The sequence below is a fragment of the Varanus komodoensis genome, unplaced genomic scaffold (assembly GCF_004798865.1).
Source record: "Varanus komodoensis strain SLA01 unplaced genomic scaffold, ASM479886v1 scaffold14_1, whole genome shotgun sequence".
NCBI lineage: Eukaryota > Metazoa > Chordata > Lepidosauria > Squamata > Varanidae > Varanus > Varanus komodoensis.
The window spans coordinates 10,265,576-10,282,488 of NW_025335438.1; the positions used below are offsets into that span (position 1 = coordinate 10,265,576).

General features: G+C 40.7%; 1 protein-coding gene across 1 annotated transcript; it reads left to right on the forward strand.

Moving 5' to 3' along the window:
• Positions 1-6,030: 6,030 nt before the first annotated feature.
• On the forward strand, positions 6,031-15,534 carry SBSPON (somatomedin B and thrombospondin type 1 domain containing). The gene is made up of 5 exons (XM_044424153.1): positions 6,031-6,262; positions 9,367-9,561; positions 11,728-11,818; positions 13,482-13,661; positions 15,269-15,534. The coding sequence occupies exons 1-5, from the start codon at positions 6,031-6,033 to the stop codon at positions 15,384-15,386; spliced, it is 816 nt and encodes a 271-aa protein (XP_044280088.1). The 3' UTR covers positions 15,387-15,534.
• Positions 15,535-16,913: the final 1,379 nt, after the last annotated feature.

Sequence of the window (16,913 nt, forward strand, 5' to 3'; positions counted from 1 at the left end):
CATTTATATTCACACAATTCTCAGTGTTGTTTCACTTCAAAATCTGAGAATGCCCATGTCCCTTTTATTGGAAGAGACTTCAGGAAAGTAAATAGGTGGGTGTGTTCAAACAAGCCTGAAAGAAAGAAAAGTGAATTGCAGAATCTTTGAAATCTTCTCATCTAGATGCCATCACTTAAATCCTTTAAAAGCAGACAGCCATGAGCAATCTGTATTTGTGCAAGTCAAGGCCTTCCAGGAAGTTTGCTCACATGAAGGGTGTGTGTGTGAGAGTGTGTGTGCGTGGAATGCTATAGACCGACAGATAATAGATGAGAAATATACTTGGAAATTGACCTGACTGATCCTTATAGTCTGTGTTCAATCCTGCTGTGGCTATAATTTAAACTTGAAACATAAGACCAAAGCTGGTTAGGCTATTAATAATTCAACCAACACCTGTGCTGACAACATTTCCTGCTTACCATGGATTTCCATTTATACCTGTGTGTTTATTCCAACTATTTCAATAAAAATGCCTTCACAAACTAAGATTATATGAGTAGCCACATTAGATCAGACCAAGAGTACATCTACTCCAGCATCTTGTTGACCAACCAATCCATTGGTAAGACCTAGACAGATTTTACACTGATGAATTAAAAATCAGTAAGCATGAATGGAAACCATTTATTTCACAAAGCATGCATAGGCCACATGTACACAGATTCGGTGCTACGTATTCTCTGTTAAAAACCAATGAGCAGATTTGCCAGAGAGTTTTACAAAGAGAAGCATTTTACAGCTCAAAAAAGAAGTGTTTGCAAAAAGCAGGAGAGCCACATCATCTTTACTTTCCTAACTAACTGAAGATTTTGGAAAGAAAGGAAATACTGAGAACTCTGGGAAGAATGGTAAAAACCGTGAAAAACTTAAGGCAGAGAAGGAAAAGGCACCCCTCCCTTTTCCAAGCAAAAATCTCCTTGTGGCTTTTCTTTCTTTTGACAACTCTCCATTTGAAAGATGTCAAGAGAATACAAAGAACTAGTTTGCAGGCTCTCTTGGGCAAAATCTGTAGTTTACACCTTGCTGTACCTTGACAGCAAGCACTTACTAGGACGTTGGTCAGGCAAATCTTCCTATTTTGGTTATTCAAAGGTATGATGTTATTCAACCTTGGAAAACTGGCACGGTTTTAATTTATGAAAAATATTGTACACATTGAATTATGTTAGGTTAAATAAAGGAGGCAACAACTGATTGCCCCTCCAAGGTACCTTGTAGGGTTTGTCAGTGGCTGTCACTTAAAATATTGCAAAAAGCAATATATGAGAGAGAGAGAGAGAGAGGTTAATCCTTCCTCTGCAGCTCATGATTGTGGAGGGTAGAGAAGACAAGGTAGTTTCAGCTGCCAAGTCTCCTGGGACTCTCCTGGAGGACTGAGGTTGAAGGAGGGAGGGAGAACCCACAGTGAGACTGATAATCTCAGAGGCATACACTGATTGTAACTTGTTCACAGGATGAGTTATCATGTTGTGCAAACTCTACCATTATGCCTCTCTTCTTGCTATAGATCAATACTTCTATTCATCTAAATGCCTAAGTTCAAGTGATCTGGATGGTTTTAGTTGTATTCTATATATTACTAGTACATGCTAATTCACCCTCTAGTTAGGAAAACACAGGGCAATTAAATTGCACAATTGCACAGGTGAAGAAACTAGATCTAACTCAGCTTTATGTTCAGCATTTGCATCTAAGAAGCAGGTTGTAAAGATATTTTTCAGTCATATCCACCTGCTACATTATTTAGAACAATTATTTATTGATACAGGGACTGAATTGCAACACACAGCTCAAGCTGCTAGACCACCTTAACTGGAACACTTAAGAACATCTCTTCTGATATTTGCATGCATGCTGTTAATTGGCATATAAAAACCAGAAGCTAACTTTAAAAAAATGATTTTATATTCTAGCACATATTAGTATGATTAACTCATGGAGCCAGATGGGGTAGGGAGATAGTAAGATCATTTGCTATCTCCATGATGTATGATCACCGTCATGTCTACATAAAGTCTATGTAGATACAACTGTATATGTGCATTTTTTAGCATTGTGAATCTAGTGTTTAGAGGTCTCAGTCTGCATATATATGACAATATCTTATTCAAATGTGTGTATGCATGCAGGCAATGAATCTATCTTCCCTTCCCTCCAAATCGGTAGGAAGTAGACTATCAAAATTGGCAATACTGGCTGTTTAGTTTGTAGATAAACATGTAGATTCTGAGCTGAACCATGTCCTTTCTTTTCCTGCAGTGTTCCATTCCCTCTGCCTCCCACTGTTCTCCAGTAGATGATGCTCAGTTTTCTGTAGCCACTGAAAAACTCTGTCCTTATTGGAATGTCCTTGAGCACCCCCTTGGGGATTTCCCCTGACAGATCTTTTGTAGTTCTGCTAATCTTGACATTCCCACCAGAGACAGTTCATGATATGGCCTTTTGGTGCATAGATGGCATCACATTAGATAGAATTCACTATTAATACAGAATATCTTCCCAATCCTGTATCATGGACAAGAAGCTACTGTTAAGGAAAAATCTGGAGCAACAGAATGGCTTCTCATAGGCAAAGGTGTCAGACAAGGATGTATTTTATCTCCCTATTTGTTCGAACTGTATGCAGAACATATCATAAGGAGAGCTGGATTAGAATCTGAGGAAGGGGTGAAAACTGGCAGAAGAAACATCACTAATTTAAGATTTGCATATGATACTATACTGCTGGCAGAAAGCATCTATGAGTTGAAATGACTCCTGACGAAAGTGAAAGAAGTACAAAAACAAGACTACAACAGAACATTAAGAAAACAAAGATCATGACCACAGAATTATAGGACTTCAGTGTTGACAATGAAGCAAACAAAATTGTGAAAGATTTTAAATATGTCCGCTCAGTCATCAAAGGGAGACGGCAGCCAAGAAATTTGAAGAAGACTGAGGCTTGGAAGAGATTATATGAAGGAACACGAAAAGAAACATAAGGACTTTTCATTGGAGAACAAGGCCAAGATCATCCATACTATTGTACACCTATTACTATGTATAAGTGTGAAAGCTGACAAGAAGAAAAGTGTTGCAGTCAAAACATTGTGCTGGAGGACAGCTTTGCAAATAGCATGGACTAACAGAATGATAAGCAAGTGGATCTAATGAAGCCCGAGCTGTTCCTAGAAGCAAAAATGACAAAACTGAGGCTGATGTACATAGGACACATCATGAGAAGGCAAGACTTACTTGAGAAGACAATCATGCTAGGGAAAGCTGAAAAGTAAGGCCAGTTATGAGATGGATTGGATCCATAAAGGTAGCTTCAACACTGAACTTAAAAGAGCAGAACTTACTGTACAGCTTTCATTCATGGAGTTTCCTTAAGTCAGAGATTACTTGAAGGCACATAACAGCAGCAAGCAGAAAAGAATAAGCCAAATAGTAGATCTTCCTAGGATAATGCCCTTTAGCTGCAGTAAGCCCTGCTTAATGAGACTTACTTTAGAGTATAGGCTTGTACTTCTATTTATTAGGTAAATGCATCTATATGAATCCTTTCATGTTTCCATTGAAAAAATAGCCATCCTTTTTAATATGGCAAGACATTACTTGCTCTAATAGATTTGATCATCCCTTAAACTTAACAATTATTTTTGCCCCAGATTTTTCTTAATGGATTACTTTACAAGTTAAAGAAAGATAAAGCTTTCAAGAGAATCATATACATTTCAGTCCTGTTCTTTTGTTTCTAGAAGACTTCCCAGCTCTTCTCTTAGCTGTAATTTTCTTTTCTTCAAGGCCTATTTTGAATTAAATCACATCTTTCAACATTAACTTAAATATTACCTTAGGCACACAATATAAAAGCCTTCCAAAAGTTCTACTTACTTAAATAATTCTAATGTGTACTTATAAACATTGTTAGTGTTTTCACCTGGAAGGCAAGCTATGACACAGGGAAACAATGAAAAGGGGAAATTACTCTCTGTAATAATATTTTAAAACTGCCATTGTACTAAACATAGATATGGGAATTTTAGCTCCTAATGAGCCAGGATCACCATCTTGTCCATTATTTTTGCCCAATCAACTAAACTTGGCATGTAGTAAGCAAAATTTGACTTATTATGTTTGACATGTGCATTTAATATATAGTATTTTTAATAATGTCAAGTTGATAGCATTATTTATATAGCTATATGATTTAAGAGGTAAGGTAGATTTCATTATGAAATAACTAATGAAAATATCACAAGTTTACATTTTTATTTCTTGTGGCTTGAGTATTGGTAAAGGTTTTTTTTTTTTTTTAAATAACACTAAAGTCCTGTTTAACACACAACAGTGGCAAATCCTGGTTAATCAATCAATTTAGAATTTTCAAGTTGTGTACTACCTATAAGCCATTGCTGTTTTGCAGAATCAAGCTTTGATTGTCCTGATTGGAGGTAGCTGTGTAATGTGCTAATCTGAACTGTAGGTTATTTGTGGGTTGAACAACCTGAAGTTATCCTAAGAATTTTAGATGGCATGTAGGTGGTCATATGTGGTAGAAACAATCTCCTGCTCTACTTTCTGTTTTTTGACCCATAGGGTAGAAATACAGATAGATGTATGTCCTTACCCAGAAGCAGAATTAAAAACATAAAGCAACTGCCCACTCTGTGCTGTTGTTAGTAAATTAGCAATCTTCCTTTGTTCTGTTTTAGTCCTTCAAAAATTTAAGAATGATTTCTTAGAAGAACTGTAAAAAAAATTCCTGAGTATGTGTTCCTGTTTGTAAATGTAGCAAATTCTGATTTTTTTGCCCCTTTCAAGTAGGTCATGCAAACCTGCAGTCTGCCCAGCTCTGCAAAACTGGACAGTGACTGCCTCTCAGCCTAACCTGCAGTACAGGAGAACCAATGGAGAGCCACGTGAGTCCTTCATGACGATATCTGTGTTTGGCATAAGCTTTTGTGGATTATGGTTCACTCTGCCAGATGCATAATAGATGTGTTATGCAGCAATGCATTTTTCACATCCCACCAATTTGTTTGACGCTTTTGCCGTAGAAGACTTAGAGGACCAAGGAAGCTGCTATGCACATTGATGTTAAACTTATTGGAGAAAATAATGAATACATAAATATTACCGTATGTTTCGATAAACAAATACATGACCTACTTTTACGAATTACATAATTAACAGCTCTCTGAATACTTCAAAGCCAGGGCCTAATTTCTAGAGAAAGGGATACGAGGGGCTTAAGCCTGTTTGGAAATATTACTCTCTCGCCTCCATCCATCTCCACCTACTATTTCTCGAGTGTGATGGACTCCGCACTTGCTCAGGGTCACTGTCTTTCAGAGTCAAACTTAGCGTCGAGAGGCGGCTGTCACCTGCTGCCCGCCCACCGCTGCACAAGGAGAAGCGTTGGAAGAGCCGGGGATCGTTTGCGCTCCGTCTCGGGGAGCGCAGGCGGTTCTCCATAGAAAGCAGGGGAGCGGCGGGGCCGGGGCCGGGGCGAGGCGGCGAAAGGGCTGCCCAGGCTCTCCCTCGCTGGTCCAGTGCCAGCCGCGCGCATTCCTGGCCCTGCCCGGAGCGGATGAGCGGGCGACAGCGCATCCCTCGCCTGTCTCCGCCCCGCCTTGGGCGAGCGAGGCGCTCGGCGGCGCCGAATTCCGCCCCTTGAGCAGGGAGCGGCCGCGGCAGGTTGCGACCCTTCGGCGTGGCTTCGGCCGCGTCTCGCCCCCGTGCAGCTTTTCATCCGAGCCACCTCCGTGCACGGCAGGCTGCGGTTCAAAGCCGCCTCCCTCCCTCGCCCGCAGCCCGCACAGAGCCCAGCGGGCGCTCCCCCAAGGACTGGGGCGGCTGATCGCGGCGGGGGTAGCGGCGGGGCGCAGGCGAGGCGTGGCCAGTGGGCGGCCGCCCGCCCGCCCGCCCAAGGAGACGCCGGCATCAGGCGCGGAGCTTCTGGCTTACTTGCTGCTGTACTTTCTGCGAGGCGCGGGGATGGGCGCCGGCCGGGCCGGGCCGGGGCCCGTGGCTCTGGTGGTCGCGCTCCTGGCGCTCGGGCGCCGGGCCGGGTCGGGCTGCGTGGAAGAGGGGCGCTGCTGCCCTGGGCGCGACCCGACCTGCGCCAGCACGGGCTGGCGCGCCGACCGAGCCTACGGCACCTGCTTCTGCGACGAGGCGTGCAGGCGGACCGGCGACTGTTGCTATGACTACGCCCAGGCGTGCCCAGGTAGGACGGAGCCGGGAAGGCGCGTCGTGGCCGCCGGCGCAGAAGAGTCGCGGGAGAAGGTCCGGGTCTGGCTCCCCAGCCCAGTAGAGCGCGGCCTGCCTGGCGGGGACTGGAGCCGGCGGGGTGGGGGAGAGGCAGACCATCACTCTGCTCCTGCTCGCGGAGCCGCCGCTTTCCCGGTATCTTGCAATCCCAAACCGAGCATGGCCGTGGGATCGGGGTGGGTAGAACAAGCGGTGCCTGTATCTAAAGCCTGGTGGGGCGCAATTTAGTTTAAACCCCAAACAGATCCCTAGATTGCAGTCCTATCTGCATGAGTCCTACTTTTGAGAAGGCAGGACTAGGATGGCTCCATTATTACCTACTCGCTCCTTGACTGCCCGACCTGCCGCCAAGACGCAGGTTCCCTTTACAATCCTCGCAGTTGGCATCACTTGCCACTTTTTCTTCTGCTTTTCTTTGAAATAGGAAAGTCAAGTGAGGGACAAAAATGCACGGAAGTGACTTAGGAAACGTCAGCGGGTATTCATTTGTAATGTACTTTTCACCTCAAGGGATGGGAATATTGAATTCCTTTCCATATTGAACTGAGGACTGTAATAAAAGCACAGTGGACTTCGCTGGACTGATGTTATCAAAAACACCCTGCATAAAGTTTCCTTTTCTTAAAAGTATTGCTGACACTGAATAAAGTAGAAGTTTTTGGTATACAGTGCTTAAATTTGGGGGGTGGGGTGTATTTAAAGGTAATTAATATATAAAAAATGGAAGGCTATTACATAACCTAAGGGACCTAGTCTGACTGCCTATTCCCATAATGTGAACAATATATTTTTCAGTGAATGCCAGAAATCTTTCTAGGTGCATACACTGACTTCTATATATTTAAAAGTGATTTTTTTAGTATAGCAGCTGAACTCCGGTTCTGAAAGCCAAAGGACCCATAGCCTCCCAGTGTGGGACCTTCCCGTGGAATATTTTTTAAAAGGCTGCATAAAGATTGATTCTTCTTTTGAATCTTTTTGCCCAGCTGGTGAGCATGGTGCAGGTGTAGGAGGATGTCTGTCAATGGTGAACCCTAGAGCGCGCACAGCTCAAAGGAAAAATAAAAGAACACGTCTATTTAAAATAATATTCATGAATCATGACTTTGGTGTGTAAGCTTAATTTATTTGCTGGAATCATTTTGAACTGTCTGCTCTGTAGGCATCTTGGACTGATGCACTGGGTTGCTTTCTGCTCTGTTTGATGCATTGTGGAATGGATTATGTGGATTAATCTGGAACATGGAGGGAACTGTGGTTGCAAGGATCCTGCCTCAGGGTGTAGAGCTGGACTTGATGATTATCTGGCCTCTTTAAATCAATTTTCATGTGCTCATGGAATCACTTCAGCAGGAAACATTTCACACCAGCATCGAACCTTCATCTTATGCTGAAACTATACATTCCTGTAGTGCTCTCAGTTCTGAGTTTATAATGCTTTTGCACAGACACTTGCAGGTGAGACTCCTTAGTGGGAGAGGAGTTGTCATCCCATTCACCAATTCCTCAAACTTCCCTTCTAGCCCCTTTTACTCATTGCCAGCCATTCATCTGTGAGAAGTGAAATAAGCTTGCAAGCAATGGATGGAGAAGGGAAATTCTGGGTAGGGGGAGCAGTTGTGGAGGAGAATCAACAAATGTTTCTTCCTTACTGTCATACATTGTAATTAACTGGCCATTAAATGTTTTTGGGAAGCCTGTTTCTTATAAGATTATAAATTATGCTAGGTTATTTTTGGGATGAGACGAGGGGAGAGTCTTTCAAGTATGAGTTGGGGCATTGAGGGACGTGCAAGCCGATGGTTTAAAAAATAACTTCACTTTGTTCTTCTTGGATTTTGACCATAGTACCCAGCATATACTGGTTACTATGTAAATACAGTGGTACAATGTCCCTGTGGGGCATTGCAGCTTAATTAACTCAATCCCTTAACATTATGGCTATCAAACTGGTTTTTTCCCATTGTACACTTAAAAGCAGTTGGGGATCTTTGCAGAAAATCAAAAATTTTGTTTTTGTTCTACAAATCAAGACATATAACTCATATTTCCATATTTGTAGACTTAACCCGTAGAACTGAGCAAAGTTTTGTAGAATGTGATGAGTGTGATAACCACTGCCCTAATCTTAGAGAAGGAGTATGTCACAGAGGCAAGACGCAAACTGAATGGAGAATCTAGTTCATGAACTATGTGTGCTTGAAAGGGAAAGCTGAAAAAAGAAGAGTTGCAGAACTGTGTATATAAAATGAGTCTATTACTATATGTATACAATAACATCAGCTTACATGAGAGTTTGCTTGAATGTCTCATGTGCTGAAAGGGCATGTGGGGGAATTGCAACTGTTTATACATGTAGGGTCCTTTTCACACACCTGCCTGGTAAGGGTTGATATGCACCTTAGCAGAGGGAACTACTTGTTGAATCCGCTTTTAAATAACCTCTAAAAGGATAAGTTCTGGTTCCAACTATACTACTTATAACTTTTTATTTCAATGGGAAGAGAAAGTGAGAGGAAGGGCAGAATAAGACACTGATATTAGAATAATTCTTGAAAGTGTTGATTACATTGGAAGGTATTTTCATTGGGATCAGTGGAACTGGGATCCCTATAAGAAAGAACTGGATGCTTTGTCAGATGTGAGAATGGAAGCCTAGCGTTGAATTCTTCTCTGGGAGTTGGGAAATGTGAGTTCTAGACACCACTTGGCCATGAAGATAACTGAGTGGCTCTGGGTAAATACGACTCTCACCTAACCTACTTAACAGGGTTGTTTAGATGATAAAACATTATGAAAGCCACCTTGGGTTCCTTAAAGGAAAAACATGGAATATAAATATATTTAATAAAGTGTAGTCAGTTTTTCCCATGTGGTTTATCTGTGCTTTCTTGCCAGTGGCAGGAACCTTACACACCTGCCCAAGGAGGCTTAGGGCTAATGGGTAGGATAAAAGCCTAATGAATAAATAAATAAGAATTATTGCAAGTACAATTTGACATAGGGGTTTATAACTCCAATCAATTTCATAATTGACAGTATTCTTATATTTCTTTGCAGCTTCTCCATGCATAGTTGAGGAGTGGAGTCAGTGGAGTGGCTGTGCAGAACAGTGTAAACCTAACTTCCGTGTGCGTACACGTGTCATACAGCAAGAACCAAAAAATGGTGGGGAGCCGTGTCCTCCATTGGAAGAAAAAGCTGGCTGCCTTGAGTATAATACTTATGAAAGGAAGAATTGTGGAGATGAGTATGGTACATTTGGGTTTTAAACCATCCATTCATTATTAGCTGTAATAAAAATCTGGTTGTTATATTTCAGCACTGTTAACTCTGTGTGATCAGTTATTCCAGAGTAAAAAAAGATCAGGTCAGAGTGTCACCATAATTCTCAATGAACCAACACCAGTTATCTGTTACAAGAATGAATTAATCTGGTATATGGCGCCGAAAGACTTAAAATAACAAGGGACTTGTGCACTTACAAATTGCCTTCAGTTTATTTTTGTTACTTTAAAAAAAATGTAAAGACATGGGTGCTCATGTTTGTATCTTGAGATGCATGCAGCTGCGAATTTGGGATGGTGATACTCATTTCCCCAGAAAGATCCAAGTAACACACAATTCCAAAAGCAGTGTTGGGAAATGACATGAGCTGTATTTCTCATGTGTTTGCAAGCTGCTTAATACAGACATATGTGTGTCTCCATCCTCTAAAGGTAACCATGACAATAGCTATAGTTAATTATGTATATGTTGCTGAAATGTCACAGACAGTGGCTTAAACACTTGAACAAAGTCAGTAGGAAAGAATTGTCCTACTATAATGTATTTTAGTACTATTAAGGCATGCTTTGTGTAAACCAGGAGTGGGCAACTTGTGGCTTTCTAGATGTTTTGGCCTAAAGCTACCATTAGCCCTAGACAGCTTAGCCCTGCCTTTCCCAACCTTGTGCCTTCTGGACATATTTGGACTCCAACCCCCAGAATGCCCATTCAATAGCCCTTCTGAATGGGCATTCTGGGAGTTGTGGTCCAAATGCCTCTGTAAGTCACCAGGCTGGGGAAAGCTGACTTAGCCAATGGTAAGGGATGATGGTGGTTGTAGGCAATAAACATCTGGAGGGGGCCACAGCTGATTACCATTAGTACAAACTGCATTTTGCATTAGTGCATATATAACAAAAACTCACACAATGGCAGGAAAGGAAGGGAAAATAGATAAAGAAAGGAGAGTAGGGATGGCACATGTGTTCAATCTCCCAACTTGGAAACCATGTTTTACAAAATGGCATCAGCGTAGTTTTGTAGTGGACCAGTTTTTTTCAGGAAAGCATATTATTTCATTGCATCTGCAGATGGTATTTCATAGTAGTGCCAACTCATGTTACTGTTCCGGTATGGCACCACCATAGGAACACAGCGCTAGAGTTGTTCTGTACAGTTCTCAGTGGAATAGGCTGTGATGCACTTTTGTAACTCTTGTTATGTGACTGCACTTTCTGTGTTTTCATCACATAAAAATTAGGAGAGCTTTTAGGGCAGTCTCTTTTCAGTCTTGGATTTTGTATTTATACAGTATAAACATGTAGTTTTAGGAAGGATTGATTCGGAAAGAATAAGGCACAGCTGAAATGTGTAACCCTCAGGAAGAAAATCTTACATGCATAGAAATAGAAATGAAGGAAGCTGCCTTACTTTGAGTCAGACCATTGGTCCTTCTAGCTCAGTTTTGCTGACACCAACTGGCAACAACTCTCCAGGACTTCGAGCAGGATTCTTTTTTATTCCTCTTGGAGATACTGGAAATTGTACTTGGAACCTTCTGAATGAAAAACCTGTGCACTACCACTGAACCACATTTTTAAAAAATCTATTTGATGAGTCCAGACTAGACTATTCCAATGGTTAAAGACCATTTTTCAATAAAATACAAAATTTGAGAGATATTACAGTGCTTTGGAAACTATGAGCCCAGACCTGTTGACCTACTAATTACTTTGGTAATCCTTCCTGGTAAAAGCTTATTCATGATGCCTATATGTTACCATTATGAATAACAGAGTATCAGGAGCATCATACTACTGAATACTAGTTTCTAGATAATGCAACTGGAGAGTGCTGTTGTACTCATACCCTCCATGTGGACTTCTCATGGGTATCTGGGTGACAACTGTGGAAACAGAATGTAGGACTAAATTGGCCTTTGGTCTGATCCAGTGGGGTGCCTCTTATGATATTTATGTCTTCTTAGTATGGCCATGCCTGCTAGTTGAATGATTGACTCTCAGTTTTTAGGTATCATTGTCGTCGTCATCATCATTATTTTGCATTTTCTACAACTCCTCAGTTAAGCTATAATGGCAGCTGCTTTCATTAGTCCTTTATGAAGTTTATTCTAATATATTTTTCTCTTCCTAGTTCCTGCTTTCATAACTACGTCTGAGTATAATAAGGAGAGAAAAGAGAGGGCCAGGAATCCAAACTGGTCTTCAGAAGCAGAGGATTCTAGGTAATTACAGCTGCAATGTCATACCCAGTTATCTGGGAGTGACTGAGTAGGACTTACTCCTGAGTAAACAGATGTAGGATTATGTTGTAAATTTGTATTCTAACATATATGTGGATCATTCTGTTTAAGGAAAATCTGTTTTGTTAAAAGCAATATATTGAAGCTTGACAAAGAACAGACCATTAAATACTAAGTAGCCTCATGCTCCATTCTTGTTCTTCAAATAATAGTTATGTAGGTTCCTTATTTTTTAATTTTCTATTTGGACAGAACATTTAATTAGTAGAATTGCTATTTTTTCAAAAAAAAAATCAACTGATCAGTAGCAAAGTGAAATAAGGCTTGTGTGAATCTTGAGCAATTACATGCATTCTGTGCCAATAGTTACCTCATATCATTTAGATATGTTAAAGAGAGAATTAAACACATTAAGACATTCTGATTTTATAACCCCTGTGCCAACAGAGCAGTAGAAGGAATTAAGTGTAAAGTAGCCCAGCAAAGTAGCCTAAAGTAGCCAGCAAATTTGTCAAGGGTAGGAACCAATTTCAATGCTGAAATAGCAGCAACTTGAACTGTTTTTCTGTCCTTCATATAGTGGCATAATGGCAGAGAGAGTACATAGAACTGAGCGAGTCAGAAGGGGTCTTCTGGGCCATCTAGTCTGACCCCCGGCTCCAGCCAACTCCGCTCATGACATGCCTACCATGTGCATATCTATCCTATCTTTGAATACACTCATCGATGGGGCTTCAACCACCTCCTGTGGAAGTCCATTCCATACCCTAGGGGTCCTAACTATCAGGAAGTATTTCCCATATCCAAATTGAACCTTGGTTCCTTGCGCTTGGCTCTGTTGGAGTGCATCCTGCTGTCTTCACTTCTTGCTGTATCTATTTATGGTAGTAGTTAGGCTGTTTAGAGTCACAGAGGACACTCCAACTGTCAACCTGCAGTAAGGAATTCATAAGGGCAGTATCTTTGGGAGAAGACAGAGCGTAATAGATCACTCTCATAATAGAAATAGAATGTCAGTGTGGAATGCATTGTTCATACAGTGGACTGTTTAGAGATTTCATAACTGTACTGATGTTCCTTCCATTGTATGTAGCATGTACTGCGAGACATACATTTCAGAGATAAGCTTTGAACTTATTACTACCTGTGAAAGGGGTCTTTGCACCTTCCCTGACTAGAAAATGCTTCTGTATAATCAACTCTGTAACTTCATTTTGTTAGTCAGCACTATTATGTTTGAGACGCAAATACAGTTCTATCTGTATTGTTCCACAACACAGGAGCAGTCTCAATAGGCCATAGATCAAAACTCAAATTCCGTATGGCTGACTTGAAGGAAAAAATTTTGTTTGAAAAAAATTCTAGTACAGCTCAGTTTCCTCCCTGTAAATGTTACATAGCTGTAGCTGATAGAACATATATGATGAGTTAACCTTGTGGTTAAAACATAGGCAAGGACTATCACTTAGTTTACTTCAGCTTATCCAGTACATATGTAAATCTCAGGGGGGTCTTCATTTTACAATGGACAGATTGAGCAAGTATTTGCAGTCTTTCTGCAATGCATGCTACAGTTATGCTGTAATTACATTCTAGATATACTGAATGCGTAAGTTGCTACATTAACAGTTTTTCCTTCTCAAAGGAGCTATTGTGTGGAATTTAGAACAGAATCATTGTCTCTCTCTTGCTCAATGGAGAATCGCCCATATGCTCGATGGACGCAGTATTTACGAGTAGGATATACTGTTTGTGTAACGTGCCAAGCTCCAGCAATGAGTACTGGTAGCCATCGCTGTTCTGGAGATGGTATTGATGCTGATGGGTAAGCGACTTAATCTTTTACCTGGCAGTAACATAGAGATTTTAGCATACACAAGATACTGAACAGATTTTTCAAAACAGCAGAACACCAACACTAAGAACATGACTGCAGTCTGGATTCCTGCAAAACACTGCAAGCATAGTACAGTTCCTCTGTATTTGAGATATAATAGCACTACCTGTGAATATTCCATTGTTTTTTTGTTAATGTAACTGCAAAAAAGGCATTTTCTTAGTGGATAATGGATGGGAATCCCCATTCTAAAACAAGATCCTCCAAAGCCTAGATGTCTCAGTTTTGTCTCCCGACTAGACCATCAACTATCAGACGTTTAGATTTTACATACCTTTCCCCTCATTTAGCTGTTTAAACTTCTGAGAGTATCAAGATACCAAAGGATGCTTGAGGCTTCATTTACTTGATGGTGGAGCTAGGGCTTAGTCTTATCCTCTTGCACGCCAGAGCAGGAATATTAGGCTTTCTTAGTTCTGACCAGTAAACTATGAGTCTAAACTGCTGCTACGTACGTAGGTGCTCAATATACAGCTTGATGGAGGGATGTAGTGTACTTTGAGGCAGATTATAAGAATCTGGTCTTCTATATTATAGTGACCCAGTTAATATGCTAGGCTCATCAGGGGTTATATAAGTGCAGCACACATTGTACAACTTTTTGAATATGCAACCCTCATATGCGTGTGGGGGCACCATGTCATGCAATCCAGCTACCAAGGGTGGAAGTGTGTTGTGCAAACCAGCCATATCTATTGGACAGGCACAATTATTGCCTTTTAAATTGGTCTTTAGCAAATGTGCACCATAGTTACATGTATGTTCATTGTCTTTAAGTTAGTGGAAAAATAACAGCAAGGAAGGGGAATGATCTGCTTTTCCCTACTGAAATGCATGGGGAGTCTAGATCCTGCCAGCTCCAGTATTTAAATCTGCAGGATTTAAGCAGATCTCTTAAGCGGTTCCCTTGGCTCTAATGCAGCTAGCCACTGCTGCTTTTATCACTCTCCTGCTTTTGACTTGTCTCCATGAGTGCATTAAGACATCCTAGTAGCCACATTAGACACACTATAGCTGCACATATTGTGTTGCATGCAGTTTAAATTTACTGTGATTGATTGCGCATGTTAGTTTCTTCAAAGCTGGCAATAGTAATGCAAAGGTGTTTGCATTAGTTCAACACATTGTGTAAATCCAGAGTAGGACTCACAGTGTTTAGTACAGCTCTGCTAGTGGTGAGATAGGCAGTGATAATCTTCATGGTTCTGCCTCCTGATAAGCTATTCCAGAGGGCTGGGATAACATGAGAACTGATACAGGGAGAATCAATAAAGATTGTTTCTTTGTCCCTTCCTGCTCTAGCAGAGCACCTCTGCAGGGTCCTGGTTCTTTCTATGAACTAACAATGACCTTTTATGGATAGAATAGCCAATTAGATCTTTATTGCCAGATAGTAATTCTCTAAGATGACAAAACAAATATAAGTTGTTTTTCTATAGATACTTTGAAAGTATTGATTTACTAAATCTAGAGTAAGTTATGTTACTTATCAATAACGCAATCAATGAAGTTATACCAACTCTATTTTATTTTAGGAATAAAGTTCTTCATTGGCAAGCAGTTGGCAATCATTTCTGCCATGGAACATGGAAGAAAGTTCAGCAAATTGAAGAATGTTCATGTCCTCTTGTACATAGTTTCATTTTTACATAGCACTTTGAACATATACTCTGCTATGGACTTGTAATACTTAGACATTATCTCAAAGTTATTTGATAAGTCAAATTTCACACTCAAGTCTTCCCTGCAATGATTAAAGTTATACTTATTATACCAACTTGTAATGGGATTCTCTGAAAATGTAAGATGGGATTTGAGTGGGATTTAACTTTGCATAGTCTATTCTCTTTGAGCATCCCAATGAAATAGATAAGATCAAGAGTCATGCCTCTTTCCATTTCAGAAGGGTCATGATTCCCAAATGCAAGTCTCCACTTTGTATTCAGAAAAGAGATCATGCCAGTGGAAGTTCCTGAGAGGAAAAATAAAATACAGATATATGGCTAGGTCTCATCATCAGTTCCTTAGAAGGCCTTCAGGTTTCAAATGTACCAATGGCAGGGATGCTGCTTGCCTTTACTCTGTAGCATTTATGGAAGACTGGCTGTCCACATGGATGCAGTTGCTATGCTGCAAATATTTGCATTGTTTGCAATTATCCAGCTTTTGGAAGTGCTGCAATGTGTTTTGCATGGTACCATTCAAGTGTTTAGCACTTTATACTTAGCAACACCTTGCCACATAGGCCTCAGATGCCAGGCTCTCTCTCTAGCTATGCATGCCCATGCTGGCATTCACAGAACCATTTTAAACTTTTCAACCAGATTTTACAACCAATTAGAATATCAGCAATGAAGTTGTAAGACATAGCAGGATAAACACAGGACTTTCCAAGAACAATCACCTGCTTCACTTCATATGGCTGTATTAGAATGACCTACATTTAAGACAGCCAATTGTCCTAACTACTTGCAAACCTTTAAATCAGACCAAAATACCTTAACAGTAAACAACCAAACTTTTAGAACTGAATATTGTTCAGAGGCAGGTTCTGGACAGTGGAATAGTTCCTGTATTCAGCAACTTGCCCCACCAAAAATGTGCAACTTATTACCTTGTATGTACCTCTTTAAGTAACCATGACAGGGAAAGAAAGACTACATCTAGCAGACAACCATGAGCATGCATTTATGGACCTCTTTTGAAAGACTGACAGTGTTTTTTAAAAGATGTAACTGTACAAATTTTCAAGAACAAAAATTAAAAAAATCACAATTGTGCTTTTCAGAAGCTCCTACACAAATGAGAAGCAGCAGCAAAAGAAGAGTTAGCAATCTTGAGTGAGGAAACCAGACAGGTTCAGCTGCAAAGTACACTGGGATAATGGCTGGAGGACTGAGGGGGAGAAAAGCTGTGATGAGCCAGATTATCTGTCAGGTGCACTATGGCTGGCTGTTCAATCAACAAGTAACTCATGTTGGCTTGCCTATAGTACTATCCAACCCCACATGTTTATACTAGCAATACTAAACATCCTTTTGTGCATGCAAGAAGGATTTAAGATAAATAAAATCCTTTCTTGTGCCTAGAAGCACAACTCCATTGTCATAATACATCCTCCACTGAACAATTAACCTTACCTAGTCTTATAAGAGAACATGAAGGGCCTTCAGTGAAGTA